Source organism: Lissotriton helveticus, chromosome 2_1 (assembly GCF_964261635.1).
Source record: "Lissotriton helveticus chromosome 2_1, aLisHel1.1, whole genome shotgun sequence".
In the NCBI taxonomy this organism is placed as follows: Eukaryota; Metazoa; Chordata; class Amphibia; order Caudata; family Salamandridae; genus Lissotriton; species Lissotriton helveticus.
In genome coordinates this window covers 1923173099-1923191476 of record NC_136059.1, presented here as the reverse complement: position 1 = coordinate 1923191476, position 18378 = coordinate 1923173099, and the positions used below count along the sequence as shown (strand labels likewise).

Here is an 18378-nt window from a genome sequence, read left to right as displayed (position 1 = left end):
TCAGAATATGTTCATTACCCAGGTGGAAATGTGTCACTTAATTCAAGAAGGATTTTAAAATGTAATTTCTGAGAATATGGTCAGGAGGGTGAACACTTTAGGTCTTGCCAATAGAACAGACTGTCCTTTATCAGTAGCTCCTCACTGTTCCAGATGAGAGCCTCAGTATATAGGAATCCATTTGATTATCCCCATTGTTCTGTGTACTTTTTACACATATTATACATTTCTTTAAATACAGGGTTTTAGATTTTAGGGTCTGTTGAGTGTTTTAATTATGCATAAAAAGTTAACGAGTGATGTGCATCACTTTGAAGATACTGTTCCAATTTAACCCAGTCTCAGGATTTCATATCAGGGTTTAGGTGATAGGCCATTTGAGAGAGAGGTGGTGGGTCCAGTACCACATTGTCATGTTAGGTCATTGTAATTACGTATCTCCAGATATAGTATCAGCATAGAGCTTTGATATAGCCAGACTAGGAGAAACTGACCCTATAAATATTTTTTAATCAGTTTTTCAATTACTGTAATATCATACACTGGATTCTAATCAGTAACATACCACAGAGATAATTAAACCATCCGTAATCCCTCCCATTTAACAAAATCTCTTTTTGTGTGTTCCAAGAGACTGAGGGTCAGATTTATAATTTGGCAGTCAGTCCATCACCCAGAAGGGCGACATAGTAAATTACTCCAGAGGTCCCAACAAAGAAATTTTGAAATATCCATTGGGTCGGTGGATATTTCAAGGGTCCGCCATCAACGCAGTTCCTGCTAATTTATTGTAACATTGCCATATAACTCCATCAAACATGACTGAACTGTAGAGTGAATCCACATTTTAGTTTTTTTATTTTATAAACAAAACACCAAAGCAGGATTTTGTTTTGGAAAATAAAATAAAAATAATTCTCCACTCACCAAAGGAGTTATAGTGAGGAGGGCATTTTTCAGTTTTCACTGCCCCTTTCCTGGCAGAGACAGGCAGTGAAAACTGACCTCTGTGTCCACCTATCTATATTAGGTGATGGACATACAGGTCAACCTCTGATGGCCCTTACTACTTTGGGCCATTGAAGGCGGCAACACGGCAGTGATTGAGTAGTCTCCACTGTGTCAGACCAAAGTACACTTGGAGCAAGTGTACTTTGTTGCCAACATATAAATCGGCCCCTTTGGGGCTATCTCTATCAACCTACATTTCAAGATATTTTAATTTGTGTCAATCCAGAGAAGGTCCTTTCCATCATAACTGCTGTCATCAGAATGGCTTCACTTTATGACTAACTTATTTTGTATCCAGTGAAACTGGAAAATTAGTTTGATCATCTTCATTGTTGATGTGCAAGGGTCACTGATAGTTAAGATTACATCAGCATATAAAATCAAGAATCCCTTTAATTGTGTCAGTCCTCTTGATGGATATTGCAAAGGCACTAATGCAAGCAGGAAAACAAAATTAGGCAAATTCCATCCTTGGCTATTGGGCCTGTTAATTTTAATACTATTTGACATTATACAATTACAGTTGATCTGTGCTGTTGGGTGTTTATACAATTTTTGGAAAACTGAAATAAAGGATCTTCGGAGTGGAATAAGTAGCCTAACTCAACTCCATCAAATACTTTTTCATTGTCAAGGGAAAGGGCCAATTTTACATCATTATCATGCAAGGTCATTGTCCAGATTTTCATTTGCAGTCTATAAACCCTTTCCAATTCTAGGAAAGGAGAGAATTAAACCTCAAAAAGCATAGATATATATGTGCATTCTGTTGTCTCCAGTAGGCCAAAGATTCTCATATTGTCCCTCCTACTGAGATATTCTACACTCACCAGATGTTGGTGCAGGTTCCAAAGAGTTCAATACATAGGGCCTCATTTACAATTTTTTGGCATAGGGCAGCTCCACAAACCTTCCTGCTTTGCTGCCCTATGTCAAAAGGCAAGGGCAGGAATGCGCTGTATCTGTAAGATAGGGCACGTTCCTGTCCTTTCACACTGCACTGACTCTCAAAGGGCAGCCTTGCACCAGCACAGGCCCTATTGCACCATGGTGCAAGCATGTCTGTGTTGCTGGGATGATTGTTTTTGTGGAGGAAGGGACACCTTACTGCACAAAAACAACCAATTGAAGCGATTTACTCTGTCTATGACTAAGTCTATGTCTAAGAGAAGAAAATGACAAGTAATGTCATTTCTCCCCTTTGCCTCTCCCCTACACTCCAGGGGAGGCATAGACTGTTGACTCATTCCCAGGTTTACACTTTGTTGTAAATCAGGGAATGTGTCAAATGCCATGGGTGTTACATGGAAACACCAACCGCAATGCCCATTTCACACCTCCCTAATGCAGTAACTGGCACTCTGTTGCCTCACTCCATATCTAGAAAGCCATAAAAAGTCATGCATGGTGGCTTTACATGGCCTTGTAAATATGGCTAAGCCCTGTGCGACACTGGAATGGCACAAAAATGAGGCAGCTCGTTTTCAACTCTTCTGGTTCTTCTGGTCTTCTTTCAGATTTGTCCAACTGTACCCTACGTTTAGTAAATTCCCTGAAGAACATCTTGAATTCCTTGTTGGTTTCTGTCATGGATACTTCCATGGTAGTTATGAGGATTTACTGCTCTTCAGCTCAGCATAATATTTTCCAATGTAATGGTACCCATTTTGGGATCCCTGTCTCGTGCAGGTTGTTTCTTATTACTATCTGCTTCCAAAAAAAGGAGTTGTCTTGAGGGATGATCAAATGTCTATTGTTTTGTAAGAAAACAGTAGAACCTCAAGTCCCAGTCTCAGACGTGTAATATTGCCACAATTAAATACTACCAAATATCATTCAGCCTCTCTGTAGTGATTCAGAAACGAATATACAAGCACTGTTTCAGGCTAGCAGCTCTAAACGTTCCCTTGTTTTTTATGCAAACCTCTCCCTCCCTCTCAATGCCACAGTGGGCCTTCTCTGCTGTCATTTGGGCCCACTGCACACATTGCTTCCTCTCCTCTCACCGCCTTGGGTTTTCTGGCAATACATTCCTTTTCCCCTGTCTACCTTTCACCCTCTACCTTCCATTCCACATAAGACTATTGTCTTTGCTATCTAACGCGAAAATAATTTATGTTATCATGCAATCTCATATTTTTCTACTGTCTGTTCTCACCTTGGATTCCGAGTAACCTTGGCCAATGCCCGATGGAGCTGTCCTATGCAGCTATAGAGGAGTCTGGCTACGGTTCACCCCCTCAGCCGTCACCTACCCAGCCGGACATCGGCCTCTGTTTTTAACAGTGCTTCACGGTCTTGTCTATCTTTCACTTTTACTGCTTGTTTCCCCTAAAGACTCTTCCCCCTCTGGTCTTCCCGATGCTATTTGCTTTCCTTTTCCCCTGTTTACCTTTCCCCCCTTGACTTTCCATTCCACATAAGATGTTTTGTCTTTGATACGTAACGCAAATATAACTTATATTATCTTGTAATTGCATATTTTTCTACTGTCTGTTCTCACCGCGGAGCCCGAACAACCTTGGCCGATGCCCGGTGAAGCTGTGCTATGCAGCTATAGAGGAGTTTGGCCCTGGGTCACCCTCTCGGCTGTCATCCACCCAGACGGATATCTGACATTGTTTTCCTCGCCTCACGGTTATGCTTCCTTCCCTCTATCTTTCTCCTATGTCAACACTTGGAATGTGTAACTGAAGTAATTATGTAATCTGTAACTTGCTGATCCTCATGTAAAGCGCTCTGATACCTCTGGGTCTAGCCAGCGCTATAAAAAACTTTGCAAATAAATAAATAAATAAACCTTCTCATCCAGGGTGAGCCCTGCAGAACGCCAGAGGAGGAGCAGCTTACCAGTCCATGAATCCCTGGGAGTACCAGCACACCCCACTAAGAAGCTGCCACTGACCTCTGCATTTAGGTGATGCTACAGGCAATTCTGAAGATTCATAGGTGGGGTCAGTGTCATAGCAACATTGCCCAGGGCAGTTTCAAGTCATGCGCGAGCACCAGATCGACCTCCACAACATTCTATCCACCATTGGCCATCTTTGTCATGCTGCCAATTCTCACCAGCACATAAGACAAAGATATGAGAAAGATACATACCCGGCAACCATTCCAGAATAACCCCAGTCCATTCGGAGCATTGTTGGACCACCCACTAGATTGAGAAGCAAGCACTCATTTCTCAGAGAGTAGAAACTAAGATCTAAAGATTGCAGGCACAAAGAGAACCTCCAGACAACGATCTTCGTCTTACAAGCAGAGAAAAACTTTGGAACCAACACTAAAGGAACGTCTTCTTTCAGACTGTTTTTATTCTCTTCAGCTTTTGCTTCCTCCATGACCATCCGCTGCTAAGCAAATTTGTGTGCTCTACAATCTCGCTCAGACATTTCCTCAACAGGATAGCTGGGTTCCAATTTGAGATTGGGAACCAAAGCTATCTTGGATTTCAGTTCTAAGATGGTGATGGTACAAATTATTAAGTTTACCCTAACAGTGACACATCTATGAAATAAGAACTGTACTCAACCTTCTATACCAGTGCACTGAGGTGGTGAGGGCTAACCTTAATACTTTGTCATTTGTATTAATCTAAACACCAAAATACTTCCTTGCTGGAAAAACTATTTACAGTTTTACTTAGTCAAATAAAACACATTTGTTATTGTTTATTCTAGTAAAGCCTGAACATTCCATAAAAGTCCTGTGCATACCAATACATTGCTTCACTTAATCTGAAGAGGAATACCTTACATTGTTTTGCATTGTTTCATGTCTTCTCAGTTTATGCTGCATTTTCCACCGTTTTTTTCTGACTATAGTCTTTTGAAGCATAAATTGATGATGTTAAATGTAATACTTTGGATTTATTTTTGGAGTCTCATATTTGAAAAGGTCAGGTACAGGAGGGTTCTCCCAGGTTTGCTCTTATTTTATGTAGTCTACATTTTGAATGACCTCGGCACCACTGAAGTAATTCAAGATGGTGTAATGCTGTAAAAAGAACCAATGAATGATAAGCAATGTGATAATTAGTGGGAGAAAGATGTTTCTTTATGACTGAGTCCAGGTTTGAGCTCAAGGTTCATACTGTTGCCAGGTGTTGTAAAATGCTACAAAACAGCAACATAAAACAAATATTTCGTTTACAAGGAAAGCAATGTGAAACACAGGCCTATAAAAACATCTTGAGTGGAATAAGATGAGGAATTCTGAAAAGCGCAGACCATAAAACCTGCTGTTCAATCAGATGTTCAACGAGTCTGAGGCCTAAATGCTGTGAAAAATTATAAAGCAGGGTGAAAGGTTAGCCGCCAGATGTATTTTCTTCCCCTTTTCACAGTTGGATTAAAAAGTGACAGAGCATTTAATTAAGTTAGCCCGTTTACAATGGTCTCACGTTCATTTTAATAGCCCATGAGGCTGTTTTATTAAGGTGCCCAATTACTGCAGCACTACACCCTTTATTTTAGTCAGATTGTGCACACCCCAAGCAGGACAGATAATAATTATGGCTTTATGATAACAGGGTAAACAACTATTCTGCCACGGAAGTAGTACTTATTCAGAAAGTCCGAGCAGGCAGGATGGAAAATGTCAATATTTACAATCTTTTGCTTATGATAGGTCTAGGGCTAGTGTGCTCCCAACACTTTAATGCTACTCGAATATGTTAAGGCGTCATTAAATAACATATACATTTGCTTATAAGCATGATCTGCCTTAATTATACTTAGATAACCTCTATCCTGAAGGACACTACACGAACAAACTGAATTCTACGGTGGATTAATGAGTTGAAATATCTGGTTGCCACCCACGCTGGATGGTAGGCTATACAAACTTCAAAATATGAACTTAAAATATTTGATGGCGGCACATTGCAGAATTCATGTCCACGACTATATTTCTGATTTCGTATATTGCGTTTTGTGTCTCAATATTTCCTTAAATCTCATTTCGAGTTTTATTACAATTCCAAAATGAAGATAGATACATAGCAGCCATAACATGTCTAACACTAGCTGGATACTTTTTCAACACTGCTGCTAGAAGTTGGGAAATTAGTAATAAGAAAGCACCTATACTGTGTTGATATTGTATTAATTAAAGCCCCATATAGTTAGAGCTTTTTTAGGTCTGGCTTAACAGATGGCTTTCGTCGGATTTCATGACAATGCCGCAAGAATAACAACAACAACCTAAAGAAATGGGTTTTAGGTTGGTACCCTTCAACCATTAGCTTCTTTGCTTTGTCATTCAGGTTTTGGGACAACGCTCAGAATTTCGCAAATGTTAAGATTTTGGTGCTACATTATATATATGTTTTGGTCAAAGAAAAGAGCCTTTGATGTTGCCCAGTTGTTCGCCACTACTACCAGGGTATTCACCTGTAGCAACTGACAGGCGTACGTGGCACTGCAATGCAGTGCTCAGCAAAGGCAGAGAATGGAGATAGAACCTGGACAGTGAGAGTCACTCTCCCCAGAAGCCTCTCAGTTTCATTGCCTAGTCTAGTATAGTATTTTTGTATGCGCTATACAAAAACACTGGACTAGACTAGTTTCATCGTATGGGCTGTGGCTCCGCATCACGTTGCCACATCTATGAAAGCAAAGTGTATGGTGGAAGGTTATTGTGTAGCAAAGCTGGATTGGCCATCAACTCCATATTCCACAGGGGACCAAGGCCATTGGAGGACAGTTTTTAATGGAAGAAAGAGAAAGAAAGAAAGAGAGAGTGTTGAGCAGGTATAAAGGGAGCAGGGCTAGTTTAAACATTTTTGCCAGTGCTGGTTTTAGTGTCTATTCTGGACCTCTTAAGGCGAGCTAAAAATGTCTGCTTATGAGCAGGAAGGTGTAAAGGGAAGGTGTCTAGCACTATTTTGAGACATAGAAGAGGCTCATTTGTTGAAGATCAAGCTGAACAAGCTGTTTCCTTGCCAATGAATGAAATTCATCAACAGAAAGATCACCAACATCTACAACAATTTCAAACTCCAACCCACCACCCTCAACCCCAACGACCTCAACCAACCAGCGAACACCAGCCAAACGATTACCATTTGGCCTCCACTCACCGCCCTGATCACCTCAGTCATCATGCCTTCCATCTACCATAGGGCACCCACAGACCCCTGCTCCCACCACCGCTACAACCTTGAAACCAAACCCAATCAGCACACAACTTGCCAGCATCCTCAACAATTCCATCTCCACAGCTACCTTCCAGGAGAAATGAAAACATGCAGTCATCATACCCCTCCAAAAGAAAGCCCCACCGACCCCAGTGATCTAAAAAGTTACTGTCCAATTTCCGTGCTCTTCTACCCAGCCAAAGTACTAGAGAAAACCAGCAGCTCACCGAAGTCTTGGAAAAGAACCACCTCCTGGATGCCCTACAATCAGAATTCTGTGACAACCACAGCACTGAGGCTGTGCTGATTGCGGCCACAGACAACATCAGAATACTCCTAAGCCATGGAGAAACTGTGGTCCTGATCCTTTTCGACACCGATACTGCGTTCGACACCGTCTCCAACAACATCCTCCTCAACAGACTCTACAACATAGGCATACAGCAAGATGTCCTCAAGTGGTTCACCTCTTTTCTTGCAGGATGCACAGAAAACATCAAACTCTTCCCTTCACCTCTGGACCCTAAGACATCATATGCAGCATATCACAAAGATCTTCCCTCAGCCCCACCCTTTTCAAGATCTACATCACCTCCCTCGCCGACGTCGTTTGATCCCTCAGACTTAACATATTATCCTACACAGACGACGCTCAACTGATTCTCTCAGTCACCGAGGATCCCTCCAAAGCCAAGAGCAACTTCTGCAATGCCATAACCAACATAGGTGAATGGATGAGATACCATAGACTCCAGCTCAACTCCAACAAAACTGCTGAAGTACTGATCTTTGGGAAGAACATCTCCGCATGGGACCACAGCTGGTGGCCTGCAGTACTTGCACCCACACCCACACGACCACCCATGCATGCAACCTTAGCATCATTCACGACAGCCAACTGGCCAAGTCAATGCAGTCGCCTCCTCCTGCTTCCCCACACTTCGAATGCTCCACAGAATCTTCAGATGGATCCACACATACACCAGAAAGACCGTCACTCAGGCTTTCGTCACCAGACACCTCGACTAGGGGCAACGCCTCTACACCAGCATCTCCAACCAGTTCCTCAGATGACTCCATACCATACAGAACATTGCAGCCAGACTCATCCTGGACCTCCCCAAATAAACCCATATAGCCACGCACCTGAAAAACTTCCACTGGCTACACATCCAGAAGCAATGTCAGTTTAGGATCCTAACGCACGCCTACAAAGCCCTCCATGACCTAGGACCTGCCTACCTCAACAATCAATTGAACTTCCACCAACTCTCTAGACTCCTGCACTCCTCTTCACTTGCCCTCACACACATCACCCATGTCCGTCGCAGATGCAGCGCTGGCCCCTCTTTTTCCTACGTCGCTGCCAAGACCTGCAACATCCTTTCCCTCCAGTTCCATACAGCTCCCTCACTGTTGACTACAGAAAGAGACTCAAGACATGGCTCTTTGACAGAGACACTGCACCCATATACCCCTAGGAGTGACAGTGCTGTGCTCTACAAATGCTGTTTGATTGATGAAATGTGGTCAGGACATTTAGCAAAGTCATTTGCCTTTTGTTTTAGTGTTGTTTGGATCAGAGACCAAGAGCCTGCCTATAACTTGCATTGAAATTATTGGAGTCAGTGTCCCAACTCTTCTCGTGGTTTGGTGGGATAGGAGTGCTGACGGTGCGAGGGGAAGGTTGTTGTACACTGCCCAAAGTACTGGAGGTAAATAACCAATCTGCTGACTTTTGGAGGCAAGAGAAGAGAAAAAAGGAAGTTGGTAACTTCTCAATAACTACACTCTTGTCATCTCAAAGTGTACGAGCAATGCTACCCTATTGCAATACACAGGCCCCTCAAAGGTAAAAAAAACCTGAATGTTCAATGGAACAAAAAATAATCAGTCACACGTGAGAGTGAAAGATTCTCTTCTAACCCACCTGGTCTTTCACAGGAACTATCATGTCAGTAAATGGAATGTTTCTTCTTTCTGTAGGACAGATCATTCCGGCAATGGAACTGTGCAGCATGGGTGTTCACTCACCAAGCTTTCATAGAAATCAAAACATTTATAATTTTGTTGCTGCCTCATAAAGACTGAACCAGCATCACTTGAGCAAAAATATACCACATACACCTCTGTGAGGAAAAGAGGCCTGCTGTCATCAGGATCTGTGTAAAGATTCAAGGAAAACAATCCCATCTTAGAAAAAGCTAAATATACATGTAAGAATGAAAGCCCTGAGCCAGTTGGTTAGCTATGACATCCATTTCCATTTTTTTCATAACGGATCCCTGTATTTTCCTTTTGGGTCATTAGAAGGGACATAAAAACATCACTGATGTATGCTGGGACCAGAGAGACACTAAATAGGTCTCTGATCCCCATTTTCTTCAGAGTATACGATGACCTAGCTGCTATTGTAAAATCGACAATCGCTGCGTCCAGGGCTAATGCCTATTAGAACCCCAAAACATCACAAGTCCTGTGACCTTTTGAAAAAAGGACCCCGTTGCCACAGCTGATGCACTTTCTGAAAGGTGAATACTTAGTGACTCAGCATGTTATTGTGGCCCGCTCGTTATTTTTTTTTGCATTGCAGATTTGTTTTGGAAACAATAAGACCAGCAATAAATGAAATGACATGCATGGAGTTTTCTCTCTGTTCATCACAGACATGCCTCACATTGCATTTCCAAACATGTAAAAAGATGGTGCCATTGGTAAGGGAGCGTTTATGTCACTGTGACCAGGATCTCTCTGACAGAAAGACCCAAGTGTCAAGGGAGTTTGACTGGTATATTAACTGTGGTCAGAAACCCAACATGTCCCCCATCTCTATTTTTGACTCAGCTGGAAAAATGCAGGTTTGATGGAACGGAATACCCTCTAATTTTGACAGATCTACTGTTCTCCCAAACCCTAAATGACCTTCCCAAGTACCCAACATTCTGATCAATATGGAACATATGCAATTTCACTTTGCTATTGTTAGGGGATCAAAACAAATTCATGGATCTCCAAAAATTCCCGACAATAAAAAAGTAAACTTTGTACTGGGAGATAAAAATAATATCTAACATAAGATTATGACATCTCAGATGCTTTTGCGCTGAAAACAGACTATGGTTACAACTTCAAATTACTTTTGGATTTCATGAAAAGTTATGGTCTCATTTGGGCAAAACAACATTTCACAATTTGTGGACTATAGTAATTCAACTAGGCACACATTCCAATATTACATTGGTTTATCAATTTGGCTCAAAGGTAATGATGGTATCGGGGTAATATCGGAACTCATACTTCGGGACCAGTCTGGCTTTATGCCTATGTGGTCGACAAGGCTTAGCCTTCAGAGGTTTCATAACTGGTTAGAGGTCGCAACCACTAAGGAACAGCCACATTGCATTCTATCTCTGGACGCCGAAAATGCTTTTGACACTGTCCATTGGCCATTTCTTATGCTACCGCTGGAAGAGTTTGGGTTTGGACCGACATTCAGACGATGGATTGCTGTTCTCTATGAACGACCATTGGCCAGAACCAGAGTTAATGGGGTGGTGTCCTGGAAATTCCAGATCGGCAGGGGTATTCGCCTGGGATGCCCCTTGTCTCCTCTCCTTTTTGCTTTGGTACTGGTACCTCTTGCGTGCATTATTAGAACACACCCAGATATGACAGGATTTAGGGGCCCAGGGGAGGAGGGATCAGACAAACACATCTCATTGTATGTGAATGATATGCTAATGTACGTCACACAGCCAGAGACATAAATCCCCACTATAATGAATAGTTGCGAAACATATGGAGCGCACGCGCGATACACAATAAATTGGGAGAAATCTTGTCTTTACCCGGTGGGCGGAGATAGTGGGCGTTATGTGTGCCCGAGACAACTCCAACTGGCCCCTGATGGCATCAAATACCTGGGTATCTATGTTACGACGAACACTGCAGCGGCACCAGAATGGATCTTTACAGGGTACACAGGGAATTCCGAGCGGACGCTGACAGGTGGTGGACATTGCCGCTTACCCTGCTGGGACGGGCTGCACTCTTTAAAATGGATGTATGTCATGACAACGTGGGCTTAACACCACGCTACCATTACAACGCATCCATCACAACACAAGTCGTTACAACGACTTGCGCTGTAGGTGCTGGATTTAGGAATAGTATGATTTACTATTTCAACTACAGCCTACGTAACAGTAGGAAAGGTGTTGGAATAGTAAATCATACTATTCCTTCGTATATAGCGCCATCCAGCGCAAGTCATTGTAACGACTTGCATTGTGATGGCTGCGTCATAATGGTAGCGTGGTGTAAAGCCCGCGTTGTAATGGCTGTCTCCCCTTTAAAATGATAGTGCTCCTGAAATTCTTATATGTCCTGCAAAACACGTACCAATGGATCCCGGATGAGGTGTTCACCAGAATAGAAGGCACACTGAGGACATTCCTCTGGGATGGGAAACCACCGAGGATATCGCTGGCGACATTGCAACAAAATCAATACAATGGCAGCATTTCTCTGCCAGTCCTGTGGGCCTATTACTGGGAAACCCACCTCACTGTGGTGAAGGAATGGGGTTATGTAGATAGGGACCACCCCACATATGCGCTTGAACACACGCAATTCACTGTACACCCTTACACACACTATATTTATGGTGGAAAGGGCTCTACAAGTTTACTAATAGCCACACAGATCGTAATAGCAATATGGAAAAAGGCTGATGAAATGAGCAAGTCGAGTGACAAAGAAAACCCCACTGTGGGTGGGCAACAGACTTAAGGAAATAACAAAACTGAGAGGTTTCCGGAAATGGGACCTGCTGGGCATCTCGCAACTGAAAGACATACTGTGTCGAGGGAAACTGGTAACATTCTCGTACCTCCAGACAGAGTATGCTATGGCCAAATCCCAACATTATAAATACTGCCAGCTGGCACATGCATGGCGAGCACAACATATTGACACGAAAGACACCCCGGAATACGCAGCACTAGAGGGTCGCCTCCTGATGGGGGAGATAGGAGCCAAGGCAGTCTCTTGGACATACAAAACCCTCATCAATAACAAGCCAGACTCCCTGCAGAAGTTGATGGCCAAATGGGAACTAGGTGTTCGGGAAATAGAGGACCTGGACTGGGAAATGGTGCTGATGCACCCTCGCGAGGTGGCCATCAAATCAAGATCACGACTGATCCAACTTAAGTATTTACACAGGGTGTACTATGATTGGGAACGTTTACATCACATAGGGAGAGCGGAGGAGCCCAACTGCCTGCGCTGCAGAGCGCAGGAGGGCACCTTCTTCCACACGGTTTGGGAGTGCTCCCAGATTCAGAGATATTGGGTGAATCTGTTGGAAGAGCTGGGGGCCATTCTGGAGGGGCGATTCCCCTGAACCCGCAGTTAGCTCTGTTGGGAATTTTCACGTAAGTTGATCTCCCTAGGACAAAAGTGCTGCTACTCCAACTAGGACTGCTGGTGGCGAAACATGACCTGGCCAAGACATGGGGGGCAGTACTCTGCCCATCACTGACTGAGTGGAACAGGAATATGGACATGTAGATTCTGGGGGAGAAGATGACCTATCAGGCAAGGGGCTGCTCCAAAAAGTTCTGAAGAATATGGAAGCCGTGGCTTAATCATAATGGTCTTCCGCTTACTAATTCCCAATGAGGCCCAGAGACAGGGTGGGAAGAGGGATGGGGGTGGGTATGAGGGAAGCTGAATGAACACGCAACAACCGTCTTACTGTCCACCACTGTACAAAGATCTTGTTAATGAGGTATTATTATTGAAGAGCCTCCAACATTTTCCTGAGTATTGTTTCTGAATTGCAACTATGAAAATGCCAATAAATATATATATAAAAAACGGTACTAATGGGAAATATAGGATAGACTTCCAAGGTTCCCAATTGTGATGTTTTCAAGGCCACCTTGCAGAGTAAAGTCTGTCACCAATCAAAAACCGTCATGATATAATTTCCCTATAGTAGGAACGAAGCAATCATGCTGAGACATGCATTATTTCTCAATAATTTAGCAAAACTATCAAGCGGCATCCCAAATAACATATGCATAATTTTTACTGCTTGTGCCATAAGAAATCAGACACACCTATTTCATTTTATTCCGTATAACGTTTGCTTGCCCACAGTCCTCACCTGTTACTGAGCATTGCCATTATTTATATGTGTCTTTGCTGCTGAGAACATTGCATAGTCATCTATATAAATTATTTATTAGAGCATGTTAAACGTTTCTATTTGAATTTCATATGAGTACAGGATGCGTTTTGCATAAATATTTACAAAAGGTTGAAATACAGCTTCACATTATCAACATACTGTATGGCATCCGATTGAGGTTCTTGATCCACTAATATGCCATATTTGGAAAATATACTGGTTTATTTATCAAATGACAAGAGCAGTGTATGCTAAAAGTAGTAGAAATAATGTTCTACCTCGTGCAACGACATTCCTACTTTCCTGTGTCTCTATGTTAGAGGAGGTAGGGGAAAGGTTTGGAGAGCAATAGACGTTGCCCTCTTTAAATATGCTTTGTAAATGAATCCCTGCACCTGTGTCCACCTCCTCTCTATTGTACAAATATCTCCCACCAAAACAAGGCTATGTGTCAAGGTATCAAGGCCAATAATATCGACCAACAGTACTACTGATCACACATTATTGGCTACCAATGCACTGTCAAGGTACTCCTACATAGGAAAGTACACATTTAGTAGTCTCAACTCCACATCTACTCACCTTGACAATATATTGGTTGTAGACATCGTGAAGTCAGGATAATTTAGGTCAATTATAAAACAATTGATATTTTAGTAGCACAAAAAAAATACAATTTGCTATTTTTGTAGAGTTACATAGTTGTCCCTTCTGCTAGGTGGGGGGTGTGGAATTAAGAAGTTGTTGGTTTGACAGTGTAGGGTTAACAACTTTGCACATGTTTTCCTGCACTCATAATAATGTGTTTTAAGGACAAATGCCCTGTTGCAATAAAACCACAATTTAGCAGAAGAATGATGATATAAGTTTGCTTGCAGTGTTTTTCACCCACAAAACATACCTTAAGGAGGCTAATTTGTTGCCTTTTTAACTACATTTGTGAAATTATTAATGTTTAAAAAGTGTTTTTTAAATGACTACCTTTTCAGAAGCTGTCTGTAGTCATTGTACTAAATATACATTTTTATGACCCATTCAGGGGCCCATTTCTATCCAATGGATTCCTTTTCCCATACTTTATCATCCAGATGTTGCAATGTTCACTTATCACAACAGTGGCAAGAGAAATTAAAGAGGCATTTCCACAGGAATAGTAAATATCAACTGAAATTACAACCAACCACGACGATGCCCACAACAGTGCATACGCTCAAACACGGGGACTGATGATTTGCATAGAGAAAATCCTCATTCCACAACTATGATGTAACACATTGTAATGAGGCAATTAGGATTGTAGGGCACTTTACTAGGGACTTATAAGAAAATGTAATATGACAATTGGGCATGAGCCAATATTATCATGTTTAGGGAAGGGCACAAACACTTTATCAGTGGTTTATCAGTGGAAAAGTGCACAGAGTGCTTAATACCAGCGGAAATTAAGCCAGGAAAGTGGGGGAGGTAGACACAAAGTTGGGGGGAGGAGGGAGGGAGACCACCCTAAGGCTGTCAGGTCTAATAATCCTGATTAAGAGTGCATGATATGAACACCACAAAAGGACATGCCCAGTAAAATATTAAAGCCTGAGTCTATATATCTACCACCAAAAAGTGTACATTGTATCTAATAAATATAGTATTTGAAACACATTATTGATTCTACAACTGTCATACATATTAAAAACTTCTTAAGTGTTGACTCTGAAGAAGTATGTAAGAGTCAAACGGTACAGTAAAAATATACATAAAGTTTACCTGTGTGAGAATTTTCTTTGTGTTTTTTCATTGCATGTTTGCTTCTGTATTTCTTCACACCACAATCTGCTTTACAAATAAAACTGGCTTCACCTTTACAGGCCTCTTTGTGCTGTTTAAAACTATATAAAATAAATATTTTTTTTTAAATGCCTCTTAAAAGAAAAACAATCCAATCAAAATAATCCCCATTGAAGCAACTAAGAATTAGCCTTCAAATGATATACCACTTGCCAAATCCTACAAAATTGCAATTTATTCGGAGTATGTTCAACATGAGGGGTATTAAACGTTGTATAAAATAAATTACAGACCAATCCATAAATAAATCACTCAAACATCAACCAGTGCTCAAGTATACCTCAGTTTTTACAAGTGGGAAATATGAAAATGAAACGTAATGTTCTTTCATGGATTTAGCTGAGTGTTGATTGAGTATGTACAAAGATCAGATGGATTAGATGGAAAAGCTCAATTAAGGCTCATCATGACAGACTCATTGAAGGCTTTACTTCAGTTTGTGAATGAAAATATCTAACAGTGTGTTTTCATTCATCCTTCATATTTATAGCGTGTGGGTCAGCACTCTTATTAACTTTTGGTATTTATGTTTTCTTAAGGCTGGCCAAATGGACATTTGTGAGCAACAACAACAGTAGACTCACAAAACTCTACTATTGTTTTCACCTAATTAACTTGGACATTGTATATGATTGAGAAATAGTCACTCATACACAGTACCCCACGGCTGCAGATTGAAAATGTTAGAACTATATACTCATTTTTGAGGTATCCAACTAATAGGTCTGATTTACACACAAAAACTGTATATGTAATTTTTGATTAATCTAGCATACAAAAAGAATGTTTTCTTTGTCTTCTCTCTCCTCTTCCCAATGCATGGAAAGGTCTGTTGGATGCAAAGACTTCCTCACATGGTATATAGGACACCTTCAAGTAAATGGTGGTACCGTGACTTGCATATGTTGCCAGCTTAAGAATTGTGTCTGATGTGATGACTATTATAACACTACTAATATTAGTAGCTCTGGATGATTTTGATTAAACATCAGTGCTCATATTACAGAAAAGTTTGTAGACCCTGCACTGATTCATCAAGTAAAGTATATATTTACCAACCTTAACTTCACATCCTCTTACTTAGATTTACATTGTGGTGTAGTGGTAAATTTGGTAATTTGCAATTTGAAAATTAGTACACACATACAATTTTTATGGATCAAATGGCTGTTATCTAAATGATCTTTTATGGAGAGAGGATTAGACGCTGGTTGGGATCTTAATAAAATTAGATTGTGGTGGATTTTTACTGTGGGATCTTACAGGTTTGTGGAGGTTGGGAGGTTGCTGGAACTCTGTGTGTTCTTCAGTGAAGAGAACAGAACTGTGGCAAAATCTCCTCCTATTACATAATCCTAATCTTGTAATGGTCTTGCATTAGTTAGTGATTTGGGGCTTTGGTGTTGAATACTAAGACTGACATGAGCTTTGGAAAATATTTGTCTGAACAACCGGCAACAACCTGTTGAGATTGTCTTCTTTCTTTAAAGCTTAATGTGACTATGACATTTAGGGCCTCATTAGGAGTTTGGCAGTCTTCCAATGGGACAGTCACCTTGGCAGTACCAGGAAGACCGCCAAGCCTGTGATGAGCCCACCCACCAGCCAGATTACTACTTGAATCCAGGACGGGCAGGTGGGCAGACAGCGGTGTCAAAGCAGCAGTCTGTTAGGCTGCTAGGAGAGCCTAACAATCAGACCGCCGCAGTGAGAGTGTCTACTGAATGTTCCTGCATGGTGTTGCATGCACCATGTCGAGCAGGTACAAGGGTACAATTCCATGGGGGACACAAGATGTGCCCCCAGCAGGCACCCCTAGGCTCAGATTGTTCTTGGGTCCCAGTTGTAGCCCCTTTACCTGCAAGTCTGCCACCCTTTTGAGGGTGGAGTATATGCAGGCGCTAATATGCTCCACACCGCCAGCATACTCAGGCCATTTGCAGACCGTCGCTGCAACAGGAGGTTTGATTCTGGCGGAGGCAGCGGTCTTAGTGGCAGTCCCACTGCCACACTCATAATACGGTAGTAGACCCGCTATGATGGTGGCAATCAGACCATTACCGTGAGTACGACAGTCTTAGGACTACCATACTCGTAATAAGCCCCTTGGTCTATTCCCAGTGTATCACCCATGTATTGGTGGTGGCTTTGAGGATCCATTCATCATTGAGTTGAAATCATCCTCTGTAATGAGGATGGTTCTTGCAGATGGGTATTCAGCTTTCATTGGTATGGTAACCTATTTACCAAGAACATGTATTTGCAGCTGCCTGCTGCTTGCATTAGCCTTTCTTGGTTGAAGAGAAGTATTTATATGACACTTTATTTAGCCCATCACCCTTTGAGGTCAGTGACAAGCACTAGGTTGGTTGTTCGCATGAAGCATGAATCTTCAAATTGCCTCTGGAAACCCAGGAAACAGTGACACATTTTCTCTTCTTCTATCCCATTATGAGATGTCTGAGAAGCTTTGGATGACCTGGCTTATCTTATCACTCTAATAGAGGAGAATGACGTTTAGAAGTCAGTGAACAACAATAATGATACTGGGCTTGACTCTGCAGTGTACTGTACAACCAATGGCATAATCTGTTGCTAGTGAATAGAACAAGGGCCTAATGGGACATTTTATGATTGATGATCGTGTTCATAAATATGTTTATGTTTTCTTTATTGTTGGAAAGTTTTTTTTTTATATATTTAATATTTTTTTCAATGATAACAAAATCAGTACCTTAAGTCAAACAAGGAAGCAATAATTCTAAGACAATTAATTAAAGAGCAGAGTATGGTATACAGTTTGAGCATACAACAACAATATTAATATCAGAAAGTATATATCACAGTTATTAATGATATGAATGCTGCTCACCAACAAGATCTTTCCATCGAGGCAGTCTCCAAAACATGTAACTCATCTCCGGCATAAATTATTGTGAACTTGAGTAGCTATCTACACCACTGTTCCATGCACAATCTATTTCTTTCAATGAGTGGTCCCCCCTTATTCACTGTGCTGATGTATTAGAATGTATTAGTGAAATATGGGTATTAAGGTAAGACTGCACAGGCACCCAAATATCCCTGGCCTAGCACTTTATCAGCTGTGAAGTGTACAGGTCCGCATTGTCTTGCAGTATATTATATTATGTATTCATCCATTAATTGTGGGAGTTGGGCTCCTTCC

General features: G+C 41.6%; 1 protein-coding gene across 2 annotated transcripts in view; it reads right to left on the bottom strand.

Moving 5' to 3' along the window:
* PRDM5 (PR/SET domain 5) overlaps positions 1 to 18378 on the bottom strand; it is an 831782-nt gene that overhangs the window by 543163 nt on the left and 270241 nt on the right. For both annotated transcript variants that reach the window (XM_078676853.1, XM_078676854.1), the window contains exon 7: positions 15111 to 15232. In XM_078676853.1, the coding sequence (XP_078532979.1) occupies positions 15111 to 15232 (122 nt within the window). The remainder of the gene's footprint in view (positions 1 to 15110; positions 15233 to 18378) is intronic.